The sequence below is a fragment of the Gavia stellata genome, chromosome 13 (assembly GCF_030936135.1).
Source record: "Gavia stellata isolate bGavSte3 chromosome 13, bGavSte3.hap2, whole genome shotgun sequence".
Taxonomy (NCBI): domain Eukaryota; kingdom Metazoa; phylum Chordata; class Aves; order Gaviiformes; family Gaviidae; genus Gavia; species Gavia stellata.
The window spans coordinates 21,968,766-21,988,539 of NC_082606.1; the positions used below are offsets into that span (position 1 = coordinate 21,968,766).

Here is a 19,774-nt window from a genome sequence, read left to right on the forward strand (position 1 = left end):
CATCGCTAAGGAGAAATACAATCCCAAGTAATTTCCTCCACCTCTGATAACTTCATCTGGATGCTACAGGTAATGGACTGTATTTGTGAAGCTGTGATCTGTACAGTCACCAAACTTTGAGGATTATTAAATCAGCTAAAAGTCATTATAAACACACTTACAGTGCAGTTTCAAGTTGGTTTTATAAATCTCTGAAGTTAATACAGTAAGAAATACTGCAGAGCCAAAATTTCCCTTTTCTGAAGATTAATCACACAATGATAATGTCCCTTCCTAGAAAATCTTAACCAAGGCTGGCAAAAGTACAGTTTGATATGGGGTTTCTAGTAATACATGATCATAGCTTTATTTATAAAGAGGCATGGTCCATGCTGTAGCGCTTAATAAAAAACACATTAAAATACAATAAAAACATAATACAAGCTCAATCCCTTAATAGCTAAGTAAATAAATCTGAAAAAAAGGAAGGCAAAAAGAGACAAGGAACATTTGTATTAGTAAAATCAAGAAAAACAATTATTTTAATACACTCCCTGTACTCCCTTTGAAACCAAGTATATCCTTGGATTACTTAAACAGTCAATGCTTTGTGTGTGCATTTATGTAATACATCTACAGTACTCTGTAATTAAAGAGTCATACGATAAATCATAAATAAATAAACGCACTTCATATTTATACATACATATATATGATCATTTATAGCTTTGCGAGTCTCAGCGCCAGCTCCCAGAAATGAAATTCAGACACAAATGCAGAAAAATGTGTATCTTTTCCTCCTGACTGCAGCATTAAAACTACAATTCTCCCATTGTGAATGGGCTATTTATAAACGGAGACAATTAAACAGCATTATTTCTTGCCTCTTTTGGCAAAGTTTGGGGAAGAATGACATTGACTCCTTTCTCTTGAAAGGTAGCTGAATTAGAATGCCATAGCTGTTCTTTGCAGCAGCCAAGTCCTTCCTTTAGTAATGAATAATGAGGGATGTCTTCCCGCTCCTAACGAAGGCAATGAGTCATTGTGAAGCCGATTGTTGTAACGAAATGTAAAGGGGAGAAAAGGAAACCTTCTAGAAAACACTGATACCCATTAGAGCAGTTATTTATTTATAAATTTTCAGAAGACAGCCGAGAAGGTGCCGCAATCAATTTTTATTACTTTATATTACTCGAAGTTAATTCTCATGGAAGACTTCATTTTTGGAGGCTCCTACACATATTGAATTGCAAATGTAAATGAGAAGTTAAAATTGCATCTGGACATGCATGGTTTATGGAATTGCGCTAAAAAAAGCACCTTAATTTTACAATTCCCTAACTTGACAGCGTATGAAGGGGGAGTCCATCCCTCCCAGCTACTTTACAATCGCGGGCAGTGAAGCAGCAAGCTTCTTTAACATAAAACTTTAATATTTACTTAGGAACTTGCTGATGAACATTTCTGATAAGCAATTAGTTTTCAATTTCCAGGAATACAAAAAATGCTGAAGTCGACACATCTCTGTATTATCTCTCGTTACAACCACAGATTTCCTAATTTATGAACAAATTCCTTGTTTCACAAGCATGATGTAGAAATTAGAAAGACAACTATCAGAAGAAGAAGTCCTTGAAGCTGCAGGAAGCAGTTCTATACATAAACTCTACTGCCTAGATACCAGGAAATTATCTTCCTGCCCGAGGCTGTGGTTCACAATTGCAGATTCTAGTATGAAATTACACTTCCAAGACCTTCTTAAACAATGTTCTGGGGGTGAATTGCAAATGAAATTCACATAACTTACATAAAGTTATCATTATCTACTGTATGTGGGCAAAGGCCATTTGCACTCTCATGCAGTGATGCAGAGCCAAGGTAAGAGCAGGGTCCGCCGTGGCTTTTAACAGCAGCCACAAAACCTCCATGGCCCAGCGTGGATTCGGGGTACTGGATTTCTGCAAACACTGTCTGCTCTCCGGAAGGATTTCCACCGCTGTCCTTTGGACTGCTCCGTACGTGGTATTTAGCTGACAGTCCCAGGAGTGGCTTCACTCCCCCTTCCCCGCACCGGCTTGCTTTGCACACAGTGGGCAGGAGAAACAGTACTAAGCGCCTGAATTGCTCTTGTGTGTGCTGTGAAAAACACAATCTGGAATGAACTTAACCCACCAGAGCAGTCACGACTGCACTCTTTTAAGGGCCGACTACATGGGAGAGCTGTTCCAAGTTCTTTCTCCTTAGGGGCCCTTCCAGGCTAGTTTAGCACCAAGTGGCCCAACAGCTGCTGTCTGGGACGTCGGGAGTATCTGGCGTATCTCAAGCACAGACTTCCCGAGGGTGAAGCAGTCGGGTTGTGCAGGGATCTTCCAGTGCAGAGCTGAAGATGGTATCTTGATAAAGGAAAGAGGTAGAGGAGGAAGCGTGTCTGGCAAGAGCACTGGCTGATGGAAACTCGTCAAGTCATCTATGTTGTATGGTAATAATGTATATCATATATTGTAGTTCAGTTCTGCTGCATAGTTGCTAGAGAAGTGTGTGTCTGGTGACTCGATATGATACAAGCTTCTGTCTGGCTTACACGGAGCAGTGTAAATTTTTACCAGATTAAGTTGGTTCTTTGTATTAAAGTTTACAAACCAGGCTGCGATGGATCCAGCTAACATCCACACAACCATCACAAAAAGGAGCAAGAAAAAGAAAAAGGAAAAAAACCCCACCAAGCCGTACAACTGGGATGTAAGGCATCTATTGAAGAGCTACTTCATATACTGCTTCCATTAATAATCTTCAACGGCTTCAATGAAAGTTTGTCAAAGTAATGCAGATTTAGTACTGACTGTAACTATATCACACTGAAGGATTTCGGAGGGTGAAATTCCTGAAAGCCAGACATAAGCAGAATTCCCTTTTTTCCCTCTCCAGCTTACTTGTGCAATTGCACTCGTGCTTGGGGATTATGTCTCTAGCTCTTAATAAAGCCTGCCATTGTTTTTCTGCCTTGTCTCTAGATAGTTGGAAACTAATACTCCAAATACAATAGAAGAGCAAAAATGGATGGAATAAATGAGAACCAGTGGCCTATTTTTGACCATTGCTATCCCCTTGACAGTGGTCTCTGCAGCAGGGCCTGCATGCTGCCCAGCATCTAATTATTTTTCAGGGATGTAGGAATTTGATAAATTATAGGATGTAGCTCCCTTCCCCCCATGTGCTTTAATTTTATATCTACCAGTGTACAACTGTAATTATTTCTCTGAATAAGATCTTCAGCCTTTTTTTTTTTTTTTCAATAGTCACAATCTAAAGACAGATGCAACATCAATTAGCAATGACAGGAATGATTTCAGCAGACATTTGAATCCAACACAAACACTGTGCTCTCCTCCACCTGTCTTTCAACATGACATGAAGTCATAATAATCTCTTATTTCTGGCATTTGAATAGCTTTGGAAAGAACTGCTTTTTATGCATAAATAGGCACTGGATTTATGCAGGCAGTACAGTGGAGGCCTGGAGTTTGGTGAGTCACGCTTGGCTTTGATCTGGAATGCCTGGTGGCTTTTGTCTCTGGCACTAGTAATTCTTGATGCTGGTTTGTCCACCTGTTGGCACCGTACATGGTGGCAAAACCACAACAGGAACAATACTGCTTCAACAGCAGAAAATAGCCTAACGATTCCAGCTGCAAGGCTATTTTAGATAAGCAGTTGTAGAAAGTGGGCCAGCAAGCACTTGATCGTACCGAAAAGAGGTATGGGAATGTATCACTGAATATGATCTCTAGAACTGACTGCTCCTTCGTGTGGTACCATCTCTCTGGTCTCCATCACGCAGGACTGTTGCTCCTGCCGCGATCCCTCCGGCAGCCGTAGCCCCTCTCCCACCAAGCCCTGGAGGGGTTCCTAGGCATGTGGGTGTCACACCAGGGTCAGAGCCAGAGTCCACTGAGGTCGCCTGGAAGTCTTGCCTTGGCCTCCTAATTCGTACATTTATTTCTGATAATGATTTCTATAATCATGTGTTCACGTTTTCTTTAACCTTGTTCTCTTCTCTTTCCCCAGTACTCTTAACTGCTGTTACGCTTGCGTTTTCCCTATAAATTCTATTTTCCCTATAAATTCATCTTTGTGCTTGAGATTAGATCAGTGTGCTTTCCTAAGCAGTGAATATTTTGCTGCTTCAGCCTATAAAAGGTAAAAGAAAATTCAATAAGAACATAAGAAAGAACTGTCCGATTAGCTCTGGATCGGCTGTTCAGAAGGTGTTATGACAGCATACGAACAAGAGTTCATAAAGAATACCTGGTGCTTTTCTATCACTTTTTGCGTCTTCATATTTATTCCTACCTGAGGCAAACCCTGAGGTATTTGACTCAGATCCAGTCAGAAACACCGCAGCACAATTCGTGACAGCTCAGCATTTAAGGATGCTGAAGAACAAGAAAATCTGCTTGGGGAGGGCAGCAGACAGAAGAAAACATAAAGGGATCTCTCATAAAATTAAATGGAAACATTAAGAATTGATGGCTGCTCATCCAGTCTGCAAATAAGGTATTTTTGTTTTTATATAGTGAAACTATTCAACAGAGGTAACAGCAGCCACATTCACGTTATGGATGAACTTTTGTGGTGTTCTCAAAATGCTTTTCTGACTGTGAATTTTGTTTCGGTGGAGCCCGTACTTGCCTTGCCAAGCATCGCTCACTGGTGGGCTTCAGAGGGGCGACTCCTGTGTGTAACAGCTCATCAGTCTAAACGAAAACTCCATGATTTGGTCCTAAATAATGAAGAATAAGCTTTTCCCTGCAGCCAGTGAAAAATTCTAAATTGTCTCTTCTCTCAACATTGCATGGGCGATTTATGCACCCATTAATGTAAGTGTTTTTCTGAAAGTAATATACTTACAGCCTAATGCACCTCTGTGGAGCACTAATCGTACCCCTATTTTTAATTATCTAGAGAAAACTCCAGATATGAATCATCCAACGCAGGGAATTTATGCAATAAAAGCTTTTGAGGCAAGAGACCTACCTCACAAGAAATTGAGTAAGTCAAAATGTTTGCTAAAATTAAGCATCATCTGGTTGCCCTTGTATAAGGTGGTCTCCAGGGTGCACTATCGCAGGAAGAAAAGTTGCCACTAGCAGAAAGGGCAGATCTTGGAGAAAACAGTACTAAAAGGAGTCAAGTCCTATGCGGTCTCCCATCACCTCTAGGAAGCTTCCTTCCTGCTACTTCGCAAAGTCTGGACATGGTTTCGGGCAAGAAAGGAAGAGAAACCTGGGAAAGGTCCAAACAGACCATCAGCAGGTAAGGGAGGAACTAGTAAGGGGAAAAATATATTGCTTTCCTGACTTTTAATGGTTCAAGCCCCCAAGCTAAGCCGTGAGCTAAGAACACAGCTTAGCAAGTTGGACAACTGAATTTGTGCAAGCCTTTCGTGTTCAATAATGTTGACTGAAATTCAACCTTTTCTCCTTTGTGTAGAATGGGATGGAAGATATTTACAGCATTTGTCACTGCAAACACTTTCACCAATAACATATATCTATATATACATATACACACAACATTTTAGCTTGCTGGCTGTTTACTGAATGATCTTTCCTTTTTCTTCTTTCACACGCAGCATGCCAGCATCCAGTATTTAGTCTGCTGAAATGTTCACAAATAATTTTTCACTGCTTCTCGCCCTCATTTATTTATAGGTGAATGTGTTGTACACACAGCCAAGCTTATATATAGAATGCCTCCATATTAGGATGGAAAATGGTTGAATATCTCTAGCACCAAGTTTCATTTTTTTAGAACCTGTTAAATTAGCGTAATGCCATCCAAGCTATATCTTTTCACATAAATTTAAGAGCTGTCCTTTAATAAGTGAAAATAGCCCCCCAAATAAATACAATGCTAAATGAACTCGTGTTTGTAAGACTAATACTGCAATCATTTGCATGTGTGCTTAAGTTTAGCAGTAGGCTTACTGCAGATTCTAATTATAGACAAAGGGTCTGATCCAGCTCCCACTGAAAGAGTGGCAAAAATCCAATTGATTTCATGAAAGGTGAAATATGTACTAAATCTGGCGCAGGACAAACACAACTAAACTTCACTTAGATGAGAATCTGGAGCCCCCTAGATACCTGCCAAGGAATGCACAGACATAATTAATGTCAGGACATCAATGAAGTCTTTGATATAACTTCATAATTCATACTTTTGAAAATTAGCCCTATATCAGCAGGAACCATACTTAAAGGTTCCTGTCAAAGAGAGAATTTTTAAGCACAGCCTGACATTAAAATCTTATCAACTCACTTGAAATTAAGTCAATGAAAAATTAAAGCTAATTTCTAATAAGCTTATGTTACATTCATAGACTAAAGGGCACTTGTCGAATCCAGAGAGTAAGCATACCTTTTCATATGGAAAAGATTTTCACATTTGAAAGGCAGAGGCCAGAAGAGAGGCTAAAATGCACCATTTTAGACTGACTCTAAAAATGTCTAGTTTTTCTGTCTGTTTAAAGCTAATGTAAGGATACAGAATAATCACAGAAATAAATTATTAATTTAAAAATCTGGGATAAGACTGCCAAAAGTGATAAGTGCAAAATATGGTTTAGGTAATGGGATTAGACATGTAGAAAATGCATGTTTAATAGGAACTTACTATTGCTCCATTCTGATATTTTAGGCTTTGTATTAGAAACCACGAGAGTACGAAACAGCCTGATTTAAAAAAAAGCCAACCCACAATATTATGAATTCTAAAATACTGTGGATCTCTTCAGCTAAAAACCTGTAGGTGCATAAAACAAGTCCTAGATATTTTCTGGTTTTAAAGATGCGTGGGAAAGTCAGCTACCAATTACATCAGTATGCTCTTAGAGTTGATCTATTAATGACAACAGAATTATTTTAGCTTCGAGCTAGTACAGCTGAAGATGGGATCTGGCCCAAAGATTATAAAGTGAATACTGCTGCAATGCAAGAAAAGTCATATTAATACTAACAAAATGCATTTTATGGGAAGCTAAATGGAAAGTTGGGGATTTTTTCTTGAAAGATATACCCCCGTTGTTGCAAAGAACTCGGAAAAAGTGAAGTTGAAAATACCTTAGAGCTCACCGTCAAAGTGGTCAGTGTTTCTTCAAAATTCAAAAGGGCCTTCCCCTGAGTAAGAGCCTTATCGGTTTTACTGAATTAATGTGTCCACAGGAGGGAAGAAACATGTTTCTGTGTTTGAGTGACAGTGCAGATGTCACTCGCAGCCTGCAAATTCTCACAACCGCGAAGTCTCATTCCTCAAAGCTCACCTTATCTGTGACCAGCCGATGTCTCCTGACCCCATTAACTCGCTTATACAATCACACGTGGAAATCCCTACTACTCCAGACTACCGCAACTACTCTACAATATTTCTGGACATGATAAGAGACAATTAAGGTTTATGTTGCTGGCAATGTATCAAAGTTATTGAGGTTGTAAAGGACAGTGAAATATATATTTTGATTTCCTGTACGTAACGGCAAAGAGGGAGGCTGCTCTTATGAGACATGAATGAAGCCTGAAGGTGAAAAGTACCAACGCAATAACAAGACGTTTCTTCCTTACCAGCACATATCGTTTTCATACCTGTATTTGCCATCCTGATTAATTAAGGAAAATCTATGAGGGGTTCTTTTATAATTAACTATGGGATGCACACTTCTATATTTTCCATCTTACGTCTGCAGTACCATCCTATTTTCCCCAGACATTTTTGGGACATTAAAAACTACTGAATAAACTTTGGCTTCGGATATTCAGAAAAGCTACTGAGTAAACTAGTTCAGTGGATAATTGAGATAGCATCGCAACTGCAGCGTTCTATAAAAACCAGAGCACGATACAAAAAAAAGAAAGACAGCACCAAGATTGGGATAAGACAGCATTTCAGATTAAAGGAATTCAGATAAACAGGATTTTAACTGACCTTAACATTTGCAGGAATGGAATATATCCCCCTGCAGATCGCTTCCTATTTAATCCCACTGTAATATCTGAAAGGTTAACAAAATACACACCGCCACAATTAACTTGAAGCACATTGACTCATTACAGGGAGGAAATGAGCTTGCTGTGAATATCAGCCAGGCCTGTGGCTTTCCTTTCTGTAATCTCTTTGCGAGCGGGACGTCTGACTGTGAAAACGGACAGACTCGGGTCTTAGAGACAGGATGAGCAATGGCTGCGTCTGGCTTCCCACCGAGTCCTGCTAACCCGGCTCAGGTCAAGCACAAAGGGAGCACCTCCAGAAATTAGAGGACAGGCCAGCAGCTATGACCAATTTAATTATTGAGGGTTGTACTGAGTGAACTGACTAAAGGCTGGGCAGTGATAACTAGCTGGTATCTGTGAGGAAGCCGTTTCTGGTACGAAACATGCTGCCAGCAGCCACCTTGAGGAGAGAGGACCAAGCTGGTGGGGTTTGCAGTTCAGCTTGTGAAACCCATACGGCTTAGCTGGAGCTGCAATTTCCAGAGCCACGCAGCATTCCGCCTAACAGAGGAACGTTGCCTCCCCATGTTCTCCCCAGCTCCTGACCCACCCGCAAGGCTACCAGGGCAGCCGGTCCTTTTCTGTCCAGTTTCAGGTTATTTAGTAACTAAGAGGAGCCTAACTGAAATTTATGACTTTATCACTGTCACTGAGCATGCAGGAGAGGAGGTTGCGTCTGGGCGAGATGGGACTGACGCCTGCTTCTCTCGGACCTGTTTGCTTGCAAAGGACTTCCAGGAACTGCTCCACCATGCGGCTTTTCTGTGCTTCCATTCTCTCTGCAGATTCAGGGTGTGCAAGATCCCTAATTAACCAAATGCAATTAGCACCGAAGCGCTCCATTTTCAAGCATTTTCATTTTAACCTGAATGTAGACAAAATAACACCTCTTTCAGAAATGACTAGTATGTTGGGAGCTTTAAGGTATCTGCGTGCACACACACAGACAGACATAGAGCTGCAAGCACAGAAGCGATATGTATCTAAAATGCATGGCAGATCCGGAGTAAGAGAGACCCTTATTAATCTTTAGAAAACAATCAGTCTAATCAGTCAAGACCTGATCCTGCTGGGGGCTATGCTTTTCCTTTTTAATCTAGCAATAGATATGAACATGTCTTCTTTTGATTTCAAGGGTACTATTTATATACGTGAGGTTACACATGTGCAGTACTGGTGCACGCTGGAGAACTCCATTCAGGGCAAAACCGAGCCCTTATTCTTATTGCATCTAACTTTTCCTTCATGTGGAGGACAATTCAGCTCTGCATTGCATCAGCAGGTCACAGATCTGATTTTGGCCCACGTTTGAACAAGTTTCCCTGCTTGTACCACATGAGGGACGTTTGCCAATGTGGTTTTGGTCTTCTAAGCACAAATGTTATGCTTGCCATGTGATCTACAAAGCCATTTGTGATACAGTGTGCCTGGGTACCGGGTTGGGTAATTCTCAGTAATAACGACAGGGCGCAATCATATTTAGATCTGATCTGTTCCTTAGAGTCTAACTTCTGCCATTGGCTGCACACGTGCAGTTCCCCACTGAACTTAATGGAACCTGTACGTACGTGTCTCTAAGCAGCTTGTTGCCAGTGTGCTTATTTATGCATACAGCTGGTTTGCACTGCTTTGTGATCTCCTGGCTGATACGTGGGAATCTCTTCATCATCTTCCCCTCTGCCAGGTACACTCAGCTCCTGAAAATTACCTTTCCCCAGCTGGTACACATGGAAGGGCATTGTCCTGAATAATAGTCTTGATGGGTGGCAGTCATAACATAGTAAAAGGATGGTAGACTGCCATTAACTTACACTGTACGCTACTTTTTACATGCCTTTTTTCTTCTCTTCCCAGTCTTCCTCCATGCTCCTACCATCTATCAGCCTCTCAAGGTTTATATCAGTAACATCTTGAAAACCACTTTAAAGAAAATGGGTTCAATCTTCCCCTTGATCTTTACATAGAACACTGACATCAAGAGAGAGTCCCACGTGTGGGATGAACATACAGAATATGCTGTTTCAGATGAAGTTTTGTGGCTATTAGGATCAGAAAGCCATGTGAATTCTCTGTCTGGTGTGAGTGGGCAGGAAAACCTTCAGATGTTCCATGATCCTGAACTTTTCTGATCTTTTTCAGGCCATGCCTAATTAGTACCGAACTCAGAAAGCAAAAATTTATGCCTGAATTATTTATCACGTCATATTTATAAAATGCACTGCAATACACATCATGGCCCAGTTCACAACAACTACAGATAAGATTAATCTTTCACTGATGCCATACTCCTTAATATGAAAATATAATTATCTAGCTGAAGAGTTTCTTAAAATACATACTTTCAACTAGTATGAGCAGAATTTATCCTTGTGTCTGGTGCTAAGCCAAGTGGAAAAAATATTGGAAGCAGAATTGACAAAACACATGTTGGCTCTGTCTGTCTATCAACATTTCCAGTGTACACCTTACATGGCCCTGTCAACATCTCAACTCCAACCCCGTCTCGAATACTAACGTAATATTTTCCTCCCTGAAATGTGAGCCTGAAGAAGGGAGTTCCAGAACCGCAGGGGCACATTGAAGGATAAAGTGCTTAGTATGCAGTAAGTCCCCTGCAAGTTAATATACATTTATCTTGCCCAATATGGAAATTAAAAAAAGAAGTATATCACAGAAATGATTCTTGCCTTTACTTGGAGTAATTTGTATCTGCATTTGATGCACATTTACAGATGTGCGTGGGAGTAAGTACAGAGTGTTTGTTGCAAATGCCTTTGAGAAAAAGCCACACCTTTAGACTGCATTGTCTGCAAAGTACATTTTCTGCAGTTTCCTCTGGAATGCTACATCCAGAAGGATGTGTAATAAACTTTTAGAGTAAGTGTGTATAAATATATCTCTTTAATTTCCTGTACTTTTAAAACCCATTTTCTCCCTTGGAGAAACTCACAATGACTACAGGAAAGCCTACCAACTGTTTCTCTGATGATCATCAATAATGCACAGTAGAGTTTTAAAGCCTGATAGATGGATATATTGATGGCAAAGAGGCTCAAAGAAAGATGAATGCAGTCCAGTGAGTGAAGAATGCAAGCTGGAGGAGGGGATATTAGTGAGCTTATAAAATGGATTTTCTTGTGGGAAAAATGCCCTTTTCAGGGATTCAGGCCCAGTATCTCTGAAAAGTAGCTTTGTTGTAAGCAGTGTGTAAAACTTCCTATTTCTGCATTTCATTTAATTCTTAAAAGATTCTTTCCATTGTACATTCTAGGTATAATTTCACTGCTTTTGCTTCATGCTTCTAGGTGCCGAGCTGCTGCGGTGATGTTCTCTCCATCAGACATAGAAGGCATGCATTGGTTTCAGGGATAAATGAAGGGGTAAGGTGACAGTATCCCAAATGTTGGCTGCCTCATCAGCCTGCCTTGCTCCATACATTCTTCCAGCTTGTACTTGTTTGAAAAACAATTACATTTTCCAAATGAATTGCTGTTAATACAAATGCATTTTGATTGCCAGTACCACTGGTGGTTCTGCAGTTATGGGCAAGAATATAAGTTTATTTCCCTCCAGGGCCTCTACAGAGAGCTGAGGGAGATTAACCAGTATTTTAGGCAGCTAAGTGTGAAATACTGGTTGGGTCAATAACTCCCCCCCTGCTGCTGTTACGCTAGCTGTCAAAAGCGGCAGAGACGTATCAGTACGGAGTCAAGTGCAGGTCTGATTGTACTGAGATCTCCAGCCTGGACTCTCCGACTTCACTGAATATTCCTCTCTGTCTCTGTGTAATCATGGAAACTCTTTGTCAGATCAGCATTACTCTGCCCTCTGTAACTACCCTTCTGTGGGATAAGAAGCGTGGGAAAATGGGAAAAGCGTAAAGTTGTGACAAAACCGGGTTTTGTATGATGGAGCAGCTGTAATGACCCTTAGCATTCAGAAAACACCTATGTGCATCCCTAGGTATGATGCGGTGGTCCTAGGATTCACCGTACCACAACTGCACCCCCGTGGAAAGGGCCATTCAAGGAGAAAAACTCTGCAGGATTTCCAGATGATCTGCATCCCTCCTGAGGGTTCCTTTTACAGAAGGCTAACATCTGGCTCCAGGTTTGGAGCCATCTTCAACTAATTGGAAGACAAATTTAATGAATGCCAATTATTGTCACCATCATAAGCAATTTAAATATGGGTAAGTTCAGCTGATCTTGTCTCAACCTATTATTTAAAAGTTTGCCGTCACAAGTCCAGTGCTATAACCGACGCAATAACAAAGCAGAAAAAACCACCAAAAACCCCAAAAGAACCCCAAAGCAACAAAACCCCCAAGGTTTACAAAGGTAATTGCTAATTTTACCTGTCCAGCCCGCAAGACAGCAGCAGTAACCTGTGACAGGATCACACCCATCTGCATGGCTACAGTCACAACGTTCACTGCAATTAAGACCATATGTTCCATCCTTCCAAAAATATAAATAAAAAAGTCTCTCAGTAATCAGTTTTTTGTTCTAAAATGTGTAAAATCATCTATCATGTCCCTCTTAATGCTGAGTTGCACTTTTTAAATTAACATACAGAGAAGATAGAAACAACTCAGTGCCTAACAATTTTTATATAGAACCAAATGAGGAATCACTTTAAAAAATGATGTTCAGGAAAATGCAGATAACACAGCAATAGCTCTGATAAAATATAATGCAAAGTATAATACATCTACATGACTGCTAGAACCCCAATCTGTTATTTACCCATGATTTCCTTCACATATCCATAGACAAAATGAGATACTGACCTACTGTACATTTAGAAGAGCTACGTGGACCATGGCTTTAAAGGGGATGCGAGACCGTCCCAGTTGTACTTACAGGACACGGCTGGTCGCAGTACTCCCCTTGCCATCCAGGTGAGCAGAGACAAAAGCCATCAGCTGGCCTGCAGGCTGCTCCGTTTGTGCAATAACATGTCTGGTTACAGTTAAGCCCCCAACTGCCACTTGAACATGGAATAGAGCAATCCACTCCTTGCCACCCTAAAGAAACATATGAGAGAAACAGCGTTTGGGATGTTTTCACAAAAAAAGCACAGCAGAGACAGCAAGAAAGGCAGCTCTTTGATTCTAGGACCAGTTTCCTCCTGATCTTGGTGTAAATTAAGAATAACTTGGGGTCATAGATTGACCCTTTGATTATGACCTCCCAGCTTCATCTACCAGCATCTTGTGCATCTGGAGCACAAGCCTTATGAGGAGCAGCTGAGGGAACTGGAGTCTGGAGAAGAGGAGGCTGAGGGGAGACCTTATCACTCTCTACAACTACCTGAAAGGGAGTTGCAGAGGTGGGTGTTGGTCTCTTCTCCCAAGTGACAAGTGATAGGACAAGAGGAAATGGCCTCAAGTTGTGCCAGGGGAGGTTCAGGCTGGATATTAGGAAAAAGGTCTTTTCTGAGAGAGCGGTGAAGCACTGGAACAGGCTGCCAGGGAGGTGGTGGAGTCACCATTGCTGGAGGTGTTCAAAAAATGTGTAGACGTGGCGCTTCGGGACACGGTTTAGTGGGCATGGTGGGGTTGGGGTGATGGTTGGACTTGATGATCTTACAGGTCTTTTCCAACCGTAGTGATTCTGTGATTCTGTGATTCTATACATACAGAATGGTGATATAGGTATCACTGTGTTGGCTGTTTACCAGATTAAGGTGTCTGATGCCTCTCTGGGAACTGCTTGGGCAGCAAGAGAGAGTGCAGTACTGTCTGCAGGCTGGAGACCTGCTGATCGGTGAGAATGCAAGAAACTTTCCATTCGATGCTACCTGTTTCTTCCCTCATATTTTTTTGAGAATGCTCTTTAATATAAAGAAGCTATTACACCTAAAAAAAGACCAAGGCCATCATTTCTAACCATTAAGGCTCAAATCTTAACTACCAGCTGCACAATGGCTTTCATTATGCTGCAGCTGTACGTAATGGAGTTGAGCAGTAACTCATGGTTTATACACCCTCATTAAATGGGGTTCTACAGTGATCCATTAATTCATGTTTGAAATGCCAGATTTTATCATTATTTGCCTCACTTCTGTTTTAGGGCTTATGTATGCCATACAGGCATAGCTCATGTTGGTATTATAGGGGAAGGCACCTCTACACATAAGAGGTACTGTGCTATGGAGTGGTACAAGATTTCTCAAGCGATTACTGGATACCTGGGTTATGCTCACTACCAGGCACATAAGGGAATTACGGACACGTGTGTGGGAAGAAAAGAGAGTCTTGCAGACATTCTCTGGAACAAGCAAGACTTATTGTTCCCCCAAACAAAGGACAGCCACATCCTTCAACCCCATGCCAGCTCAGGGAACAGAGGAAACCTGCACATGGCTGGGGTGTCGGAGTGTCAGGGCACAGCAAAGATGGGGAGCTGAGGAAGGCAACAAGGGTGGACAGCCAGGGCCCACTCCACAGTCCCCAAGCGTAGGGCTGGCAGCCGGGCTGGGCTAGGAGCCCAGACCACCAGGAAAAGCCTATGGGAATGAGACCAGTCCAAGGTCGAGACAGGCAGGCAGCCTGCAGGTCAGGGTCAGCTCTGCTGAGGATAACCACGGCCGGGCACAGCCCGGTGCAATGGGCTAAAGAAAAGACAGGCAGGAGGCTGCCTCCGCTCCCCTGCCCAGCTGTGTCACTCTGGGCATGGAGGGGAGAACCGGGGCTTTTGAGTCCTGGAGAAATGGGGCAGCGAAGTGATAGAGAAAAAGCCCCAACAGTCTGGGGGTTGCTTTGCATTTCCTTTGGAGAGGAGCTGTGGCTCTGCCAGCACGCTTAGTTCTGTGACCTGCTCTTGCAGCAGAGCAGTGAAGTCTGGCCCCTGTTCAGGGCAGAGACAAAACATACAGTCAAGCCCCTGTTGAGTTTTGATACTTGGGCAGACTGTTGAATTACCGACAGGCACAAGAAAATAGTGGAGTTACTGACTGCACAGCTGTGCCACTTAAAAAGGGAGAAGCATTGATGCCAAATTGTAGACAATTGTTAAATCTGAATTTTGTTTACCTTCTTTGCAATAGCACAGACCATCCACAGGGGAACACGCACCATCATTTTTGCAATTACAAACTGACGAGCAATTGGTACCGTAGGTTCCTGCCATGCAGGTAATGGTGCAGTCATCTCCCTGCAAACCAAAAAAAGTCAGAGTCAGCTAAAGAAATCTGAATTGCAGGAAATTCCCATCTCTGCACAGGGAGGCTTTCTCTTTCGAAACAGTGAACAGAGTGTTATGAGTTGATTGCTGAGTCTTCAGCACTTGAGCAGTCACCGCTGCTTCCCATGATTATGATGCAATTAGTGCTTTGATTGACTTGGAGGAAAGGGACAAGATTCTGGCGTTCATTCAGCAGGAGGTGGGGAAGTTACAAAAACAAACCTCCTAGAACAGATGTTAGATCATTAAGCAAAACATCACTTACAAAATGCTAATCACAAAATATACAGTCTGAAACTGTGCAAAGATTGCTCTGCATTTCTTGGAAAATATATTCTAATAACAGGGTGGTTAAAAAGCTAAAGGATCTCGTACGTGCTCGTCTTCCATAGACTGGCAGAGAGGAAAACTACATGGCAGGTGCATTAGACCTTTTTGATGCGTAGCTGGTACCTGCATTTGTTTTCAATTAATTTGCATGAGATTGTGACTTTAGGAAGAACGCTGAACAAGGAGTGATGCGTATGTCAGAGAGAGGAGGCACACAGAGCAGAACACAGCCACAGACGGTCTCTGTCCTCTTTCTGCTTTAGATGTGGGGAAAGTGAGGGAAAGGAGAGTAAATACTTATATGTTACAGAAATATAGACTATTTCAACAGTATATTATGGTATGCTGTGTGCACTGATTAGCTTGTGTGGCTGAAAGGAGAGACACGGTTATCACTAATATTGTTCATCTGATACAAGAAGGGAATTAAAAGGTGAGCACAATTCCTTTATCCTACATACTGAGTCCCATAGTTGGCTCTACACACGTTACCATATACAAGGTATTTTTGCTCCTTTTTCTTCTATGTCTAGTCCTGACTTTCACATCACAAATTACCTCCTAAATTTACTTCTTCGGTAAACTTTAATAATTTAGTTCTACGTCAGAGAAAGCTATCCTACTCCAAAGTTAAGTAGTAACTACATTGCACAGTGTGACCTATACCATAGCTCAGGGGAAAAGATGTTGGTCAAAATGTATTTTTGCAGGTGAGAGGCTTCGCTCTTTGATAGGAGGATCCATTTATCAGGAGATAAATGCACAAGATGTCAGCTTCCCTATGCCATGGCAAGTACCTCCAGGAGCCTGTATATCACTGCATCAGACACTGAGACAGTAAAAGGAAATATGAACAGATTCCTGAGCACCATAAACCCCCATATGCTTGCTGTAGCAGTTCTGCCTAGCACCAGTATGACTCATCCTATTTTATACTAAAAACTTTGGTTTAGGGGGAAGTAAAAGAAACGGCTAAAATATGTGCAGCTCAGAAGGAAATCCTACAAATCTCTGATTTTTGAGTGAAAGCAGTGTTTGTAAAAGATGCTATCTTTGACCTTGGTGGAGTAAAACAAGTTCCCCTGAAAAGGCCTGGCAGTAAAAGGTGCTGTTTTGACAGCCGGAAAATCCAACGCACGCTGCCCCTCATTACCCTGCCAGCATGCCTACAGAATGAGCTACGGGAACCCGGAGCCGAGTGGGATGGCAGAGGGGCATTCAGTCTCCACGCCTAATCAATCCTCTGCCTTTCTCCTGTGTGTGACAATTAGACAGCCAATTAGCGCCACTTAGAAAGCCGTATCTTGTGTGAATGAAACTCCCAACTCATTTCGTGTACAACACAGAACTGCTGGTACTGCTAATAATTTCTACGACAACTGACCTTATCTGGATTTGAACTAGTGATCTAGAAGTAGAAGAAAATTCCTTTGAAAAGGAAAGTAGAACAGAGTGATGCGGAGCTAAAAGATCCCCTTGGGAACCAGAGTAACGAAACCAGCATCTGGGCCACGGGTGGAAGCAGAAGGTGGATCTCCAGTTCCTCAGCTGCCTCTCTGTGACCACAGATCAGCTCGTGTTGTGCGGTAAGCTCTCCCCGGCCATGTGCGCAACAGGCTGGTGCGGCTTCACCGGCTTTCTGTAGCCTTACTCTGCGTGGAGGGCAGTCAGACACAGACGCTTTGGGTATCCCAAAGTGAAGGTGCTGTACAGAAGCTAAGCATCAGGCTGTTTCATCTTTATTCACCATGCCTTTGAGTTTTGGCATTTACTTTAATATACTACACTTTATGGACTAACAGAGGTTGGTCATTCTGGCTGTCCACCTTACATGCGCTTACTTTGCAAACAAACCTTAACTGAAAAAATAACTGGCTTAATGAGATTTCTATCCCCGGGTTTGACAAGCGAGACCTTCAGAGCTCTCTGAGTGACAACTGCCAAATACACTTAACTTCTTAATTACATAAGAGGAAAATGCACTTGAACTATAGCACTGGCTCTAAGATTTTATTAATTATAAATGCACACCCCGTTATTAACATTTTGAACTTGATTTGGGAGAATGACCTATGAAATTAAATGCATTCAGGTACTGTAAAAGATATGTAAATTCCACCCCCCTCTCACCACCTGCCCAAGCGAATAATGCCGCAGTACACGTCTATCCAGCTGTTAATGAGTTATATATTCTATTAAACTGATTTCAAATGTTGTGTATTGAATCTTCACTCTTGCAATATGGTACTTTATATTTCTATCCTATTTAGTAAAATTAATCAACAGCTGTGCTCCTTATGTTGATTATTCTTTTTTCTATTAAGATCGGGAGGTTAATGAGAGTAGTGAAATGTCTGGATGTGGTATACATGATAGGAAGGAGTAGCTAATTCAATCAAACATATAACCCTGAAAATGTTAAAGCTATATTAAGAAATTTAGCTATAAATAACTTGGTATTTTACATCTCTATTTTCCAAGTCAGAATGATCCATATGGACATCACAAACTTCCAAAAGTGCTTCATTTTCTTCATTATTTTCACTTAGAAGGCCCAGTTTATCAGAAGATACCCCTGAAATCTATCCAATGTATTATTTCCTGATTTCAGGGTTCAAATCTGACTCATAACATGATCAATGGAAAAACTGTCTTTACGGGATGTGGGATCAGGGCCAGCTCCAGCAAATGCCCCGCTCCGCATGTGAAGCAGCATGTTCCTGCCCTCCGCTTTGCATTACACCTTCCCAGGCCCCAGTCTGCGAGATGGCACCTCCGTACCACCGAGGACAGGGTGTCGCACGCCTCCATGCAGCCGCTCAGAAGCTAACACGAGTGAGCCTTGTTTTGTTTGAAATCCAAATCCGATGGGAGTATCCCAACATAGCACAGGTACAGGTGGGGGACCTGTGAGCCCTGGGACCCTAAAAAGTCAGCTTTAAATCAAAATGAATGGTGGCAGTAATATAACTAACACCACCTATACGACCTTCCATACCTTGAAGTACTTCAGAAATACTAATTGTTGCTGAAACTAAATGACAGACCTTTCTAGCACCACGAGGGTTTTGGGCACACAGTTCTTGTTATTGTTAATTCTCCCCTATGTACTGAGGGTTAGGTCCAAGGAACCAAACTCCATTAATAACTCAGGCTGCCAGCTCACATCCATCAGCATCAAATATTAATAGACTCATGAGGGCCAGAGCATACATCTCTCCGAACGGCAGTCAATAATATGTCTATGTTCAGGGAGAGGGGAAGATTTTCTTCCACAAAAGTTATTATTCTACAATATTAGTAGAGCTTAAAGACACACTGCGGCCTTAGGTGTTAGCTGTGTTAACAAGCTCCGGCCACTTCAGAAAGTGTTTTCCCTGGATTAATGTTGCCCGAACAGATTAGACTTCTTGTTTCTGTTAAAAATACATTCCTGCTGTAAACAATGACCAACTCCCTTTAAAATCCTTTTCTGGCCTTCAATACAAAGATTTGTATTTATTCCTGTACATTTTGGATCAGGCCTTTAAGTCCGTGAAATGCATTTTCATGCATTTCAATGCATTTTCATGCATTTCAAAAAAAAGGGTATCCCAGACCATAAGGGGAGTTAATAACCCAGCAATGGTCAACAACACCCAGGAAAGTCTGCACCCAGATCCGGTCTGTCTCAAAGTCTGACTATTTAAGGATGTGAAATTAAGAATTTCAGAAGTAGCTACAATCTACAGGAATAAATTTGCCTTGGAGAGCTAAAGCCTGGTCCCACCAAAGTCAATGGCAAAACAGAAAATCAATTTTTCAAGGCCTCTGCAATGCAGAAGACTAACAGGGCTGCTATTGAACTTGGCCTCAAGTTTGCAAGATAAAGACCTATGCGACAGGTTTATTTGAGTGTTCTTAAGGTTTAATCTGTCAAGGTGCTGAAAATCCTCAACTCCTGTGCAGATTATTAGGGGGGACTGACAACCCTGAAAGGCAACATATTTGAACCTTTGGTAATCTGTAATGTGACTTCAACAAATCTGAGATTTTTAACACAGCCTCCGATTTCCTCCCTCTCCCACTCCCCGCCTGTTCTTGTGCCAGATGAATTAGAGGTGCAGCATCTGTCACCAGCAACAGGGGAGCTCGATGCCCGGTTCTCAGGGCTCACGGGGCAGGCATGAGATAGAAAGAAGGGCATGGTGCAGTGCCGTATGCCGTATGTATGTAACGATAAACAGATCA

At 41.9% G+C, this 19,774-nt stretch overlaps 1 protein-coding gene across 2 annotated transcripts in view; it reads right to left on the reverse strand.

Annotated features, from left to right (window-relative positions):
• The window catches only part of MEGF11 (multiple EGF like domains 11), a 207,028-nt gene that overhangs the window by 44,981 nt on the left and 142,273 nt on the right, over positions 1-19,774 (reverse strand). For both annotated transcript variants that reach the window (XM_059823858.1, XM_059823857.1), the window contains exons 8-10: positions 15,064-15,184; positions 12,890-13,053; positions 12,382-12,484 (exon numbers count right to left, since the gene is read on the reverse strand). In XM_059823858.1, coding sequence (XP_059679841.1) covers positions 12,382-12,484; positions 12,890-13,053; positions 15,064-15,184 — 388 coding nt within the window. The remainder of the gene's footprint in view (positions 1-12,381; positions 12,485-12,889; positions 13,054-15,063; positions 15,185-19,774) is intronic.